Raw genomic sequence first — 16,672 nt, forward strand, 5'->3', positions numbered from 1 at the left:
GTACATACCCATCACTACTAAAATTAAAAAGACTAATTTATTTCAATGATTAGTGAAACCTTAGATCAATGAGAATTCATATACACTACTATAAGAAAAGAAATTAGAACAATTACTTTAGAAAAACTATCTGGCATTACCTACCAAAGTTGAACATAAGCAACCTCTAGGTATACTAGTATATTACCAGAAATGTGGACATACATACACCAAGAACATGTACAAGAATATTCATTTAAGTGTTACTTATAATATCTGAAAAGTAGAAACCAAATGACTATAAGTAATAAATAAATTGTGATATATACATAAAATAGAATATACAGGTATTGGAAATGAACAAACCAAAACTACATGCTAACATCTGGATGAATCTGTAAAACAATGTTAATTGAAGACATCCAAACATAAAAGAATATAGACTATGCCTTGTTGTCTAATATGATGAACACAGTAACTAGAACTAATCTCTAAGATAATTAAGATGTTAGGATTAGCAGAAAAGGATATTAGCAAAGTTATATTTTCACCAACTTAAGGATAAACGGATAGGAAATCTCAATAGCGTAATGAAAACTATGAGAAAAAACACAGAACTAACTAGAACTTTCAGAACTGAGAAATACAATATTTGAAATGGAAAATTCACTAGGCGGGTTTAACATTAGATGCAGCGGGAAAAAGAGTCAATAAAACAGGAAGGTTGAAATTACTGAAAATGAAGAAAAGAAAAAAGATTGGAGTAAAATGAACAAATATGGATTTAAGCTGACTAACATGTGTGTAATTGGAGTTCCAAAAGAAAAGGAGACAGAAAGTGAGGCAAAACTGTAAAGAAATGATAACTGGAAATTTCTAAAACCAGGAGGATCCTATAAACTTACAGATACAAGGAGCTAAGAAAACACCAAGCAGGATAAATAGACAACTCCATCTAGAGACACTTTTAAAAACTGCTAAAATCCCAAGACAAAGAGGAAATATTGAAAGCAGCCAAAGGAAAAAAGAAAATAAGACACACTACACATAGAGGAATAATAATGCAAATTAGGGTGATTTATCATAAAAAACATTGAAGGCCAGAAGACAATGAATGACATCTTTAAAGTGCTCAGGGAAAAGTATTAGTCAATCTGAATCCGAAAGCCAGAGAAAATGTCCTTCAAGATTAAAGGAAAAATAAAGATGTTTTCATACAAATGAAATCAGAATATTCATTACTAGCAAAAATGCATCACATAAAATGAAAGAAAGTTCTTTAGGCTGAAGAAAAATAAAACCAGCTGGAACATCTAATCTATTGAATATCACATAAATATTTCTATAAAAAATCCTACAGAAATAAAAATATGTAATAATAGAATGTTATGAACAACTTTACATTGGTACATTTGACAATTTAGGTAATATGGGTAAATTTCTTGAAAAACAATTCTACAAAACTGACACAAAATGAAACAAAGTCTGAATATTATATTTGTCTATTTATTATAATTATACACACACACACACACACACACACACACACACACACGTGTATATATAAAAGAAAATAAATTTATTATCAAAAGAATTCCTAGAAATTGTCCAGCTGGCATGGCTTAGTGGTTGAGCATCAACCTGTGAACCAGGAGGTCATAGTTTGATTCCTGGTCAGGGCACATGCCAGGGTTGTGGGCTCAGTCCCCAGTGTGGGGCGTGCAGGAGACCGCTGATCAATGATTCCCTCTCATCATTGATGTTTCTAGCTCTCTCTTCCTCTTTAAAATCAATAAAATTATTTAAAAGGAAGAAAAAAAGAATTCCTAGAAATAAACTCCAGCCAAGATAGTTGCACCCGTGAATTCTATAAAACTTTTAAAGAAGAGAGAAAATCAGTCTTGGAGTAAATTAAACAAAATAGCAGCTCCAAAAATCCATCCCTGCACAGAAACATTGAAATGCAAGCAGAAACCATCAGAAACAACTTTGTCAAAAGTCTGGAAAACACTTAAAGGTTCACAGCAATGCAGCAAATACTGGCATTTTTACTTACTTGCCTTTTCCCCACTACCTCCTTGTTTGGGACCCTAGTCCATGGTTCCAGATGGAGCACAGTAGAATTTACTCACAAATTATTGTGTTTGTATTCTAATATGTCTGGGGGCTATCTGAAGGAATGACATAAGGCATTCATCTCTATTTTGTCTAGCTCAGAACCCACGCAGGACAGTAAAGCAGCAGGCACTGCACAACAATATTGTAAGGTTGACAAAAACCCACAGACTGGGGCAAAAGATTATGGTTGAGACTGCCTAATACCTACTAGGAAAAGCTGTTAAGAAAATTTCTCCAAGAAATTAGGGCATTCAAAAGCACTTAGGTGTACTGAGGAATTTATGAAGCCAGGCACATGCCCAAGACAGGGTGCATGCTCAGGAGACCCTGAGCTTTCACCACAGGATGATCTGTATGCTCAGTGAGGGGCCCCAATACTGTGCCAATCTGTGAAGGCTGGGGGATATTTTTTTTTTTTCAGTTCCTGGTATTCAGGGAAATCTCTGTCAAAATACTAGTTGAACACACGCTGAAGGAACAGAGGCTTCAGTGACCAGACATGACAAAGAATATTGTTTTTGCAAAAATGGTTGGGAAAACTGTAACCTTCAATAATCAAGAACAGCAAACTCTAGAATCAGATTTCCAGAGGTACTACATTATAATATTTGCATACCTAGTTTTCAACAACAACAAAAACACAAAGAATACAAAGAAACAGGAAAGTATGTCCCATTTAAAGAGGAAAAAAACTGAGTTAAACTGCCCCTGAGGAAGCCTAGACATTGAACTTACTAGCCAAAGACTTTAAGCCAACAAACTTAAATATGTTCTAAGCAATAAAGTAAACCATGGACAAAGGAAACCAGGAAAACAAAGTATTAAAAAAATGTTATTTCATAATTATTTCATAATTTCTCTCTATTGATATTCTGAAGCTAAAAAGTACAACTAAAATGAAAAATTCATTACAGGAGTTTAACAAATTTAAGCAGGGGAAAAATATCCAAATTTGATGAACAATATAAATCTATATATCCAAGAAGCTCAATAAACTCCACAGAAGAAACTCAGAGATCCACACTGAGACATTACATTCAAACTATCAAAAGCTAAAAATAAAAGCAGCGAGAAGCAATTTCTTACATATAACACATCCTCAATACTAGTAAGATTAATAGCTCTTCTCACCAAACACCATGGAGGCCAAAAGTCAGTGAGATAACATATTTAAAGTACTGAAAGAAAAAATAAAGTCTATATCCAGCAACACTATTCTTGAAGAATGGAGGAGAAACTAAGACAGTCCCAGATAAACAAAAGCTAAGGGAGTTTGTTACTAGTAGACCTGCCCTAAAAAGAACCCTAATGGGAATCCTTCAGATTGAAACAAAAGAACAATAGACAGTAACTTGAAGCTATATGAACAAATACAGACACTTGTAGGAAGTACTGGTATGTCTTTTTCTTTTCTGTGGCTAAGTCTATGTTTTTCTTTCTCTCCTTTGTCTCTGGCTTCATTTCATTCTCTTTGAAAAAGAGGTAATTATGGCAAAAAAAAAAAAAAAAAAAAAAACCAAGAGAGAGAATACACTAATAGGAATTAGAAGACATATATGTAAGTCATGCCCCAATCATTTTGAATCTGTGAATTTGAAGGCAAATGACTTAATGTTTAGAGCAGCAATTTTCAACCAGTGTGTTGCAAAAAATTTAAAACATGCAATACCTATTAAGTCAGGGGAACAAATTTAAAACATGCAATACCTATTAAGTCAGGGGCACTGACCTCTTTTCCCTTAGAATGTCAAATAAAAAAATGACAACAGCCAACTCAATAGCCCTCCGGTGTGAATGAATCAAAATTATGGCTTTTTTGGGTCAGATTGACAAAAATACGTTTTTTGGTGTGTCACAGAATTTTAGTAATTACTTTATGTGTGCCAGAGATGAAAAAGGTTAAAAATTGCTGGTTTAGAGGGCTAAGTTGTTAGGTAAAATGAATGTTTTCCCTTTTACAAGTTTTCAAGATTAAGAGCAGTTAGTTGCAAAAGTATTACATTTTTCATAAAAATTAACTGAATTAAAAAATGAACATACTCTCTTAGCCTTTCTTTGGTCTTTAAACTGGCCACATATGGTGTTTTACTATTTATATTATAATATTAATAACTAAGGCCTGGTGCACAAAATTTGTGCATGGGGGTGGAGGGTGGTCCCCTCAGCCCAGCCTGCACCCTCTCCAATCCGGGACCCCTTGGGGAATGTCCGACTGCCGGTTTAGGCCCGATCGTGGGGATCGGGCCTAAACCAGCAGTCGGACATCCCTCTCACAATCCTGGACCACTGGCTACTAATTGCTCACCTGTGTGCCTGCCTGGTCACCCCTAACTGCATCCCCCTGCCAGCCTGATCACCCCTCACTGCCTCTGCATGCTGGCCTGGTTGCCCCTAACTGCCAGCCAGGTCACCCCCAATTGCTCCCACCCTGCCTGGTCACTCCTAACTGCCCCCCCCACCAGCCTGGTCGCCCCCAACTGCCATCCCCCGCCAACCTGGTCACCCCACACAGCCTGCTTGTTCAGTCATTTGGTCGTCCCTCACTAACCCCCCTGGCTGGCCTGGTCTTAGGCAGCTATCTTGTGAGGGTCAATTTGCATATTACCTGTTTATTATATAGGATTATATTAATAACTGTTATTAATTGAAGGAACTCTAAGGCAAACTGCTGACATTTACAGAAAGATGGTTTTGCACTGGCAACCACACACGATGCTGTCCTCTTTCTATTTTAGTGATTTGAGTCAGAATACCTCTGTTAAGTAGGCTTATTTACAGAGCAGACCTCAGATTTGGTAATGATGATAATAATAATAATGATCAAAATCACAATAACAGCTGTAGCAACCAATACCATGTGTCAAGTTATTCTAGTAAAATAGGTATGCCAGTATTCCCTTTTGTATTTTGTGTGGGGTTTTTTTTTAATCCTCACCCAAAGATATTTTCCATTGATTTTCAGAGAGAGTGGAAGAGAGAAAGACAGAGAGAAATATTGATGTGAGAGAAACACATCAATCAGTTGCTTCCTGCATGCACCCCGACCAGGGCCCAGGTTGGGGAGAAGCCTGCAACCTAGGCACGTACCCTTTACCGGAATCAAACCTAGAACACTTTGGTCCGCAGGCCGATGCTCTATCCACTGAATCAAACAAGCTAGGGCAGTATTCCCTTTTTTAAAATGAGGAAACTGACACTCAGTGAAGTTAAGTGACTTGCCCAATATTACATAATTTATAAGTGGCAGGGCTGAGTTTTAACCCAGGCAGCCCAAATCCAAAATCTGCACTCTTCATCACACTATTTGGGCTCTATTTCCTATCTGGTATACAAAAAAAAGTTATATAGGATCTTTATGATTGGCCTGGGTAGTCAGAGACTGATACTGGTCAACAGAGAAAACAAAAAATATGATAAGTCATGGCAGGGGCAGATGGGAATAGGGGAGCTACCTTTCCCCAAGGTAAAAAGCCACCTGCAAATTTATCCTGACTTCTACCACCATTTGTCAGGCATTTATTTTGCAGTGTTGTGTTAGGAAGGAAGGAGAGACTTGAGAAGTTATTTTAACTTTTTTTAGTTTTGCTATCAGGTCTGGACTAGAACATCACTTTGCTTTCATGGTACAGGGTTAACAAAATCACCTAAATTCTCCCCAACCAAATGGCCTCAGTCTTAATTTCCCTTCTCCAATTACAGAGAGATGAGTCTTGGCAGCTCTAACATGCTTTAAGTTTGTTATAAGTTTATTCATTCAATAACCAAGCATTTAGTGCCAAACACTGTGTTAGATGCTGTTGAAATAAAGATAAATAAAACATGATCCTACCCCTTGAGGAGCTCATAGTTCAATGAAGATGAGAGACAGATACACTTATTACTTTTAGAGAGAGGAGAAGGGAGAGAGAGAGAGGAGAAGGGAGAGAGAGAGAGAGAGAGAGAGAAACATCAATGTGAGAGAGAACATCTACTGGTTGCCTTCTTTATGTGTGCCAACCGGGGACTGAACCTGCAACCTTCTGGTATATGGGGAGACACTCTAATCAACAGAGCCATGCTGGCTATGGTCAGACAAAAATTTTTTTTAAAGCCACTTGGTATGGTACAGAGGGAGCCTAGAGGAAGCAGGAGTTAGCTCTCTCTAAAGATAGAAAATCTAAGAGAGGCATTGACCATACAAAATTGCTTACACAAATGATAGTTATATATGATTCAACCTAAAAGTTAACATTTGAGGTAGTTCCTGTTGGGTGAAAGGAGAAGGGAAATTAAAGGTATTAGAGGAGAGTGCAGAGGAGATCAGATTCCTTAACTTACATGGAACACTGTATGCTTCTCACTTTTATATGTTATAATATATAATCCTATATAATAAAGAGAAAATATGCTAATTGACCATCACACCCTCACAAAGATGGTGTCGCCCACAGCCAATAAGGAAGGAATATGCTAATTGACTCCCACGCCCTCAAAGATGGCGGCGCCCACAGCCGCAAATGGCAGCACCCAGTCCCCTCAGCCCCCCCGCCGCCCAGGGTCAGCCCAAAGCACAGGCAAGCCTCAGATGTCGGCTGCCCAGCCACCCAGGGCCGGCCCGAGAGATGACCAAACGTCTGAGCAAGCACGCTGCATGGGGCGACCAGGCCGGCAGGGAGGTTAGTGAGGGACAACCAAACGACTGAACAAGCAGACTGTGTGGGGTGACCAGGCCGGCAGGGGGGTTAGTGAGGGACAACGACTGAACAAGCAGACTGTGTGGGGTGACCAGGCCGGCAGGGGGGTTAGTGAGGGACGACCAAACGACTGAACAAGCAGACTGCATGGGGCGACCAGGCCAGCATGGGGGTTAGTCAGGGATGACCAAACGACTGAACAAGCAGGCTGCGTGGGGCAACCAGACCGGCAGGGGGGCCATGAGGGGTGACCAGGTAGAAGGGGGGGGCAGGTGAGGGCGACCAAGCCGGCAGGGTGGCAATAAGAGGTGACCAGGCCGGGGGGGGGGGGGCAGTTCAGGGTGACCAGGCCGGCGGGGGAGGGGTGCAGTTGGGGCAACCAGGCTGGCAGGGGGGCAGTTGGGGGCGATTAGGCTGGCAGGGGGGGCAGTGAGGAGTGATTAGGCCAGCGGGGGAGGGCAGTTGGGGGTGACCAGACCAGCAGGGCGGGCTGCTGGGGGCAACCAGGCCGGCGGGCGGGGGGGGGGGCAGTTGGGGACGACCAGGCCAGCAGGGGCTGGGGGGCAGTTCAGGGCGACAAGGCTGGCTGGCGGGGGGTGGAGTTGGGGAGATTAGGCTGGCGGGGGGGGGGGCAGTGAGGGGTGACTAGACTGGCAGGGGGGGCAGTTGGGGGTGACCAGGCCGGCAGGGGGGGCAGTTAGGGGTGACCAGGCCGGCAGAGGCAGGTAGTTGGGGTCAACCAGGCTGGTGGGGGGTGGCAGTTAGGGGTGACCAGGCCAGCAGGGGGGTACAATTAGAAGTGACAAAGCCGGCAGGGAGGAGGCAGTTGGGGGTGACCTGGCTGGCAGCAGGGGGCAGTTAGGGAGACCAGGCTGGTAGAGGGGGCAGTTAGGGGTGACCAGGCAGGCAGGCAGGTGACTGATTAGGAGCCAGCGATCCAGGATTGTGAGAGGGATGTCCAATTGCCAGTCTAGACCAGCAGTCAGACATCCCCCGAGGGGTCCCGGATTGGAGAGGGTGCAGGTTGGGCTGAGGAGACCACCCCCCGTGCACGAATTTTGTGCACCAGGCCTCTAGTGTATATAATAATTATATGTAATAAACTATATATAGCAGAAGGAAATGAAAGACAACACACACATAACAACACCCTTTCAATTTTTTTTAGGCAACTACTTAAAGGTATAAAGTACCTTCTCTTTCATCCTTTAATGATAATACATTTTCCAAACTAAGGAATCACAAAAATGTAAAACCTCTCCAAATCTCCAAACCATATAATACATTACATAGATAATGCTAGAAATTCTGACACATATTCAGTTGTCATACATCTCAGAATTTTCTGGACTAGCTAGGAGCCCACAAAACTGTGAAGGCTCCCCAAATGTGGTTATTTAAAAGTTATAATTTTGTCTGGCATTTTCTATGGGACTGGTTATGTGTGGCAAATAAAGGTTGCAAAGTCTGAACTACGTAAATGCTCAATGGTGTTTATCTTGTGATGTCCTTGATAAGCAACTTAGCTAGCAGTTTTTATTTAAAAATCATAAAAGTTCTTTAATTTGTTTAACTCATCATTATGTGGCTATTATGCACTAAGCTAGTCCTTGAAAGACCATGATGGGGATAACAACTTGTCAAAAAGCTTGCTTCCATTTAGGCTGCAGATTTACTTTGTTTTTAACCAGTAATTCTGGCTATGAGAGAGAGATTCATTTTCTACTTCATTAAATGGATGAATCAATTCCACTGCAAGACTCAGATTCCTTAATTCCTAATAGTACAAAGCTCTAGTATGGTCTCAGTCCAACTAATTTCATTATATGAGAGATCAAGCAAATACATAGAAAACAAATCAGGCCACTGTATGTGTTTGTTTAGCCACATTTCCCTCTGTACGTTCAAATCTCCACATTCTCACTCCTATTGTGTCCTTTATGTCAAAGATACCAATGTAAGGTATCAGTGAAGCTTAAAATATTTTCGAAAATCCGTTGTTTCATTTCTTCCCGTGATTATTTAAAATCAGTATATGATGGAAAAGCCAAAGTAAAAACATGGGCATATGGCATAGCCAAATAGTGGTATAGTCAGTAAATTATTTGTTGTAAAGTTCTCTTTAACCTACGAAAGGAAATATGTAGATTTTCCTTTGAAAAGAGGGAAAATTTTTAATTATAGCCCATTAATATTTAGAGACAGCCCACTAATTATAGAAACAGCCCATTAATATTTAGACATGAGTTTGCTTTCATAGTTCTACTGCAAAGCTTTTAATAAAACTTTTAATCTACTCAAAGTAAAAATTAGGAAATCAAAATTTTCTCTAAGCCTAGGGATTAGCAAACTTTTTCTGCAAAGGGTCAGAAGATAATTATTTTAGGCTAGGGCAGGGGTGGGGGATAGTCTATACCAGCCTTGGGCAAACTACGGCCCCGATCCGGCTCTTCTATCCGGTTCTCTTGCTCTCCCCTCCGCTCCTTTACTTTGAATTTATATTAGTTCACACAAACACTCCATCCATGCTTTTGTTCTAGCCCTCCGGTGCAGTTTAAGAACCCATTGTGGCCCTCGAGTCAAAAAGTTTGCCCACGCATAGTCTATACTGTTTGTGTCACAACTAACTCAACCTTGCTCTTGCAACGTAATAGCCACAACACAGTCAATACTTAACAGGAGTGTGTTCTAATAAAACTATTTACAGAATAGGTAGTGAACTGGCTTTGGTCCAAGGGCCATAATTGGCTGATTCTTGTTCTTGCCTCCTAAATTAGTATTATACCTAAATCATCTTACATGAGAAAATGCAAACTATCCTTTGAATGAGGAGATAAGTGTTTTTCAACTAAGGGGTAGGAGGGAGTAGGGGGGATGAACCGGTGAGGGGGGGGGGGGAAACAGACAAGATACACTCAAGAAGGGAAAGCATTAATTATTCCATTAGGTTACCTTCTGTGGATCTGAATTCTTCTTCCATTGGAGTACTTTTTATACCCAGGTTGTCATCACTGTCACATTCTATAAGGCAGAATCAATAAATGCAAATGAATTTCTGAAGAAGTTATTGTGCCATAATTATGTATTCTCCCATACCCAAGCTTACTAATTACCATCCAATTTCCCTTTAGGTTTTTTGTTGTTGTTGTTGTTTAATTTTTTTTAAATGATTATCAAATTACATTACATAAATTAAGAATAAAATAAAAACTAATGAAATAGGCAATTCAATTTTAGTTCTATAGTCAAAGAATTATTTGAAAAGTTCTTTTAACATTACCATTGAATAGAAAATTCTAGTATTTAAAAAAACTAAATTATAAGACGCTAGTAAACTCCAAAGTTTCACTTGCATGAAATCATCTTACAACCTTGGTGCCATATAAAATTCTCCTATATTTTGAAATTCATATGCATTCATCTCTATAGAGACCAGAGAATTAACAATGCCTCTGCATGGGACAAACTTATTCAACTCATGTCTTATATGCTTTTATAATGAGAGCTAAGGCTTTATGAAGATGACATGACTGACCAGGTATTGCCAAAGTCACTTCAAATTTGAACCATAGTGTATCAATGACTTAATATTTGGCTTTTTGGCTTTTTATTTTAACTACATTCACACACACACACACACATGAACAAAAGTAAGTTCATAGTTGTGAGTATGCAAAACAATTTATTCTTGTATTATTATTCATTATTTTCCATATGAACAACTGTAAACCAACTTTTGCCCCACCCTGTATATAGCTCAGAATGATGGAATCAGGATTTAAATACCTAAATACAAGTCAAATGGACATATTTGCTTCTCTGAAATATTTAAAAACTTAAAATATACATTTAAAAGTTAAAGACTTATAATTGTTTATAAATAAAAATCACTGCATATCCCTTATATTCCTTTGCTGCAAAAAGTTATTACAAGTTATCTTTTGCCATTCCAGCAAAAATACTATTGCTTTTTCTACATTCTGTTATATGCACCTGATACTTCAAATATTTCAAGCAGTGTTTCAGGGAAATAAAACATTACAGTTACAAGTTGAAGAATAACAAATTAAGTTTAAAACATTAGGTACAAAGATAAAATACTCAAGCTTTCTGTTATTATAATTCAAAGTCAAGGCCAGTCAAAAGCAGAATGTCTTAACTGGTCTAAACAATTCATTATTGCAGCCATTGCAGGATGTGAGCTCCATAGAGACAGCTCTGGGTCAAGTGTGAGCAGGACAGGCACTGAGAGACTCTGTGCTCACTGAGGGAAAGTAACTAGACATGGGTAAAGGGGCTCCAGGAAGCCGAGAGGCAAAATGTCATCTGCTTTCTTTGTGCAAACCTGCCTAGAGGAGCACAAGCAGCAACACCCAGATGCTTCCATCAACTTCTCAGAGTTTTCTAAGAAGTGGTCAGAGAGGTGGAAGACCATGTCTGCTAAAGAGAAAAGAAAATTTAAAGACATGGCAAAAGGTGGACAGGCCCATTATAAAGGATAAATGAAAACTCATATCCCTCCTAAAAGGGAAACCAAAAAGAAATTCAAAGATCCCAAAGCACCTAAGAGGCCTCCTTGGGCCTTCCTCTTGTTTTATTACCCCCAAACAAAAGGAAAGCTCCTGGCCTCCATTGGTGATGTTGAAAAGAAGCTGGGAGAGGTGTGAAGTAACACGGCTGCAGATGACAAGTAGCCTGACGAAAACAAAGGTGGCTAAGCTAAAACATGGAAAGGATATTGCTGCATTCAGAAAACCTGAATGAAAAAAGCAAGAAAAAGAAGGAAGAGGAGGAAGATGAAGAAAATGAAGAGGAGGAAGACGAATCAGTTGGTTCTAGCGTGTTTTTTTTCCTCTTGTCTATAAAGCATTTAACCCCCCTCTAGACATTCACTCATTTTTTTAAATTGAAATGTAGGGCTGTGTAAAATTTGTTTTTAAACTGTATAGTGTCTCTTTTGAATAGTTAACACACCACTAAATGTGTCTTTAGATAGCCCTGGTCCTGGTGGTATTCTGACATTCTGAATGCTTTGCTGATATTCTGAACGCTTGATACTAGGCTTAGCTTGATACTAGTTTGCAAAAATTAAAACTGATTTCCTTTCCTCAATCAGCTCTACCAGTAGTAGAGAATTTCATTCTATTTTCAGAACTTTGAACAGAATTACATCACATAGATTTTAGAGATAGTGTCCAAAGCAGCAACATATAATTTCATTAACAGGCTGAGGAAACAACAGGCAGGTAGACTTTTAGAATGAAGTTCAACCATTGTTTTATATAATGCCTATTCCATAGAGCTTGATGCTACTTCAGTCATCTATACTTTCACAGCATGAGTGAACTTTTATGTTCAATTTTTAATAAGGCTTTTAAAATCTATGTAATTGATATGATTCTATACATACCAACTATGCTTAATACCTAACCCCATTCATTCCCAAAGAAAGTAGATATGTCCGAGGCCCATAAACCAGAAAGTCCAAGGAGAGTATTCAGATTCAACAAGAATTTTCTTAAAGCATAGTAAACTGTGTTCTCAACTTGAATGCACTAATATAACAAACAGCCTATGCTCAAATTCATTTTTGCATTATCAGAAAAAATATTCTAGGTAAGTTAATACTTTGCATAAAATTGCAAAGAGGATGTTTAATTTACGTAAGAACGATAAACTATTAAATATATAAAACAATGTCTTTAAAAAGAAAATCTAACATTAATCAAGTTAATGTTCTCCCACTAAGCTACAAGATATGGTCAAGTTTTTTATATAAACAGATCATTAAGAGCCCACAAAAATTTTTATGTAAGCAATGAAACAGTGAAAAATGATAATTCAGAAGTTCAATCAAAGAATTTGTCTAAGGTAGGTGTAAAAATCTAACACTTGGGAAAATAAAACCAAACAAAAAACTCTTAAAATATGTATGATTAGTGTAGTAAGAACAAGAAGCACAGTCATTTCATCTTAGGAGAATGTATGACAAGCAGGGAAGCAACATCATACAAGGTAAATGAAAAGTGGTGCTTGCATGGCTTCTATAACTCAGCATGCGCTCTTCACATTGAGACTGCATTTCTACAGTCACAAGAAAAGAAAATGGGGCTTGTTAAATTATGAGACAAAAGATCCTAAGGATCTTATAATGCTGATCACGTCTCTTGGCTATGATTGACATATAATCAGCTTACTTTTTTAAGTACCAGAATCCAAAATCAAGTCTTTTTATCTTCTGAAAACAAAACCCTACATTTTCCTGAATGTTATTTAAAAAAACAAAAACAAAAAAACCCCTCATATTTGATGTCTTTACCAAGTTGATTCTGCAAATGTTGTCAGACTTGAAGCAGAAAGACTCTCATTATCTTCATTCTTCTAGGACATGTTGAGAGACAATAATTCACACTGGAGTCTCTCTATACCTTAAAATCAGTTATTTGTATTGGTGATACTGATGGGAAAAAACAAATGTGGCCACATGTAGCTTATTTTTAACCTTTCTGGACCTCTGCTTCCTCATCTATAAAATGGGATAACTTAACACATCCTAACTCATAATGTTGCAAAGAGGATTAAACAACATGTGGAAGAAGTTCTTTAAACATTTTCAAACACTACAAATATAAAAAGCAGCTAGCCTGATAGCTGGCACATAATAGGTCCTCAATAAAGGTTAGTTTCCTTTCTCTTCTCTGAAACAACATTTATGTGACAAGTTATATTTGCACCTTTGAAACATGAGGCTTAAATTAATTAACATATATTTGTGAGAAAAAAAAAGTAAAAGGTCTAAAAGAGCCTCTACCTGGCTCCTCTAATTAGGATTACTGTAAAGGATCCATGTATCTTGGCAAATTTTTTAAAAAGTGAAGTATATTATAAAATAAAATTGATGCAGGATAAGGGGGCCAACGGTGTTAATTAAGACAGATTAATATTTTAAAATATCTCTATAATGATATAAGTATTTTTATATATCATAGCTGTAATAAAAATGTTGGTGCTAAAACTCTGATGCTTAGGAGAGAATTTACAGGTTAAAAACTATGACGTATTTAAATCTCAAAATTAGTATAAAGGCTCACTTTGCTACAAAGAGTAACTGATTTAGCTTAACTAACCAAGTCAGAGAACTAAAAATGTACCAGTAGTAAAGCTGCTTACCTACCTGTTACCTTCCTACCAAGCAAAAGAGTGATACTTATGGCCAAATGAAACCAGCAACTCCAAATATCTCTATTTTTACTGAGATAAGTACCTCCTGAAAAAATTTTCAATTAACTGAAAAATTGGCAAAGATTACATTCTTAAAGTATTAAATATCAATATGATCACTGATTCTCATGACACTATTTAACAGATTCTTCCTGTTTATATAAAATCACTTTCTGGTCCTAATAATGAAAAATATCTGAAACATTAGAGAATAAGAGGTTCAAACTTATATCATTTGTCTATAGTATAGTGATTTTAAAAAAACCCAAAATTGCCAGATTGCTTATAAAATAATAATAAACATGTGAGAACTTCCATTGTATGTTACTTATAGTAGGAACTTTTGTCATATTCTAAAATAAGAGTTGTAGCCCTAGCCGGTTTGGCTCAATGGATAGAGCGTCGGCCTGCAGACTGAAAGGTCCCAGGTTTGATTCTGTTCAAGGGCATGTACCTTGGTTGCGGGCACATCCCCAGTAGGAGGTGTGCAGGAGGCAGCTGATTGATGTTGCTCTCTCACTGATGTTTCTGACTCTCTCTCCCTCTCCCTTCCTCTCTGTTAAAAAATCAATAAAATATATATATATATTTTTTTTTTTTTTTTTTTTTTTTTTTTTTTTTAAATATATTTTATTGATTTTTTACAGAGAGGAAAGGGAGAGGATAGATAGCTAGAAACATCGATGAGAGAGATACATCGATCAGCTGCCTCCTGCACACCCCCCACTGGGGATGTGCCCGCAACCAAGGTACATGCCCTTGACCGGAATCGAACCCGGGACCCTTCAGTCCGCAGGCCGACGCTCTATCCACTGAGCCAAACCGGTTCCGGCAATATATATTTTTTAAAAAATAAATAAATAAATAAATAAATAAATAAAATAAGAGTTGTATGGGTTGGTTAGTTTGTTGGTAACCAGGAACCTTGAGACCACAAATCACCCGAAACTGTATGTCATATTGTATATACATGTTCACTTTTATGGAAAGAGGCTTTGGTCAGATTCTCAAAAAGGTTCACTGACTCTGCCCAGAAAACCACACTGTGTTAAGAGACTGTCTGGCTGTCAAATCTGAACATGGGAACACTGTGCTAAGAAACTAGATAAAAGAAGCTATCCTGGCATTCTTACCCTAAAGGCACAACAAAAGTTACCATATTTATGGACATTGATTTTCTAAATCCCGATCCATATAAAGACCACACTACTTAACAGAAACTATTATTCTACTATTCAAAAAGCCATGTTAGGAAATGTGGTAAAGTTATCCAAGAAAGTGATTGTTCTTTGAGTTTATTACTACCTTTGGTCCCCCTTATCCACGGTTTTACTTTCTGTGGTTTCAGTTACTTGTGGTCCACCATGGTCCAAAAATATTAAATGAAAGATTCAAAAAATAAATTAATAGGTTTTAAATCTTGCACTGTTCTGAGTACCATGATGAAATCGCATGCCATCCAGTTCCACCCCAACCCAGGACAGGAATCATCCCTTGTCCGGTGTCTACACTGTACAGTTGACCCTTGAGCAACATTGGTTTGAACTGCATAGGTCCACTTATATATGGATGTTTTTAACTGACCTTCAAGGGTCTACCCTGTGGTAGGGAATCTATATTTAGAGGACTGACTGTAGTTATACGCAGATTTTTTACTGTGTAAGAGGCCAGTACCTCTAACCCCTGCATTGTGCAAAGGTCAACTGTATATGTATGCAGTTAGTCACTTAGTAGCTGTAGTGGTTATCAGATTAACTGTCACAGTATCTCACAGTACTTGTGTTCAAGTAACCCTTATTTTAGTTAATAATGGCCCCAAAGCTTGAGAATGGCAATGCTGGCAATTCGGATATGCCAAAGAGGAGCCATAAAATGCTCCCTTTAAGTGAAAAGTTACGTATTTATAAAAAACATAGTATATATTGGGTTTGGTATTGTCTGCTGTTCCAGGTATCCACTGGCAGTCTTAGAAAGCATCCCCGCAGGTGCAGGGGGGGGGGGGGGGTATTATTGCATAAGTTCACTATCAGGCAATTTGATGTCTTTAAGTTGTTCATGAAGGAAAAAATTGTGTCTTCAATCAGTAACTGAATACTACGATTCAGCATAACTTTTTTTTTAATTTTAGAATTACAAAAGCATCTTTAAATTTAGATCTAAATAAAATATGATTTAAGGACTTAGATTTCTTTGGCCACTTAATAATTTTCATGACTTTTAAAATGTAGTGGCCATGACACATGAAAAGATGCTCAACATCACTAATCATTAAGGAAATACAACTCAAAACTACAGTGAGATACCACTTTACACCCATTAGGATGGCTTCTATCAAACACAAACAAAAAGCAGAAAATAGCCCTGGCTGGTTTGGCTCAGTGGATAGAGGGTCTGCCTGTGGATTGAAGGGTCCCAGGTTCGATTCTCGTCAAGGGCATGTGTCCGGGTTGCGGGCTTGATCCTCAGTAGGGGGTGTGCAGGAGGCAGCTGTTCAATGATTCTCTCTCATCATTGATGTTTCTACTCTCCCTCCCTCTCCCTTCCTCTCTGAAATAAATAAAAAAATTTTTATAAAGTAGCAGAAAATAACAAGTGCTGGGCAAATGTACAGAAAAATTGGGAATCTGGTGCACTGTTGGTGAGAATGTAAATAAAATGGTATTGTCCCTGTGAAAATCAGT

At 38.3% G+C, this 16,672-nt stretch overlaps 1 protein-coding gene and 1 pseudogene across 4 annotated transcripts in view; one reads left to right on the forward strand and one right to left on the reverse strand.

Moving 5' to 3' along the window:
- The window catches only part of ZNF451 (zinc finger protein 451), a 102,588-nt gene that overhangs the window by 21,612 nt on the left and 64,304 nt on the right, over positions 1 to 16,672 (reverse strand). For all 3 annotated transcript variants that reach the window (XR_013960317.1, XM_080663473.1, XM_080663472.1), the window contains one exon: positions 9,723 to 9,791. Coding sequence is in view for 2 of the 3 variants with exons in the window: in XM_080663473.1 (XP_080519599.1) it covers positions 9,723 to 9,791 (69 nt within the window). In the remaining variant the exon portion in view is untranslated. The remainder of the gene's footprint in view (positions 1 to 9,722; positions 9,792 to 16,672) is intronic.
- On the forward strand, positions 11,055 to 11,763 carry LOC308245747 (high mobility group protein B1-like; annotated as a pseudogene). Its single transcript has one exon. The product of its transcript is annotated as a high mobility group protein B1-like (transcript).

The sequence above is a fragment of the Plecotus auritus genome (assembly GCF_963455305.1).
Source record: "Plecotus auritus genome assembly, chromosome: 4".
Taxonomy (NCBI): Eukaryota; Metazoa; Chordata; class Mammalia; order Chiroptera; family Vespertilionidae; genus Plecotus; species Plecotus auritus.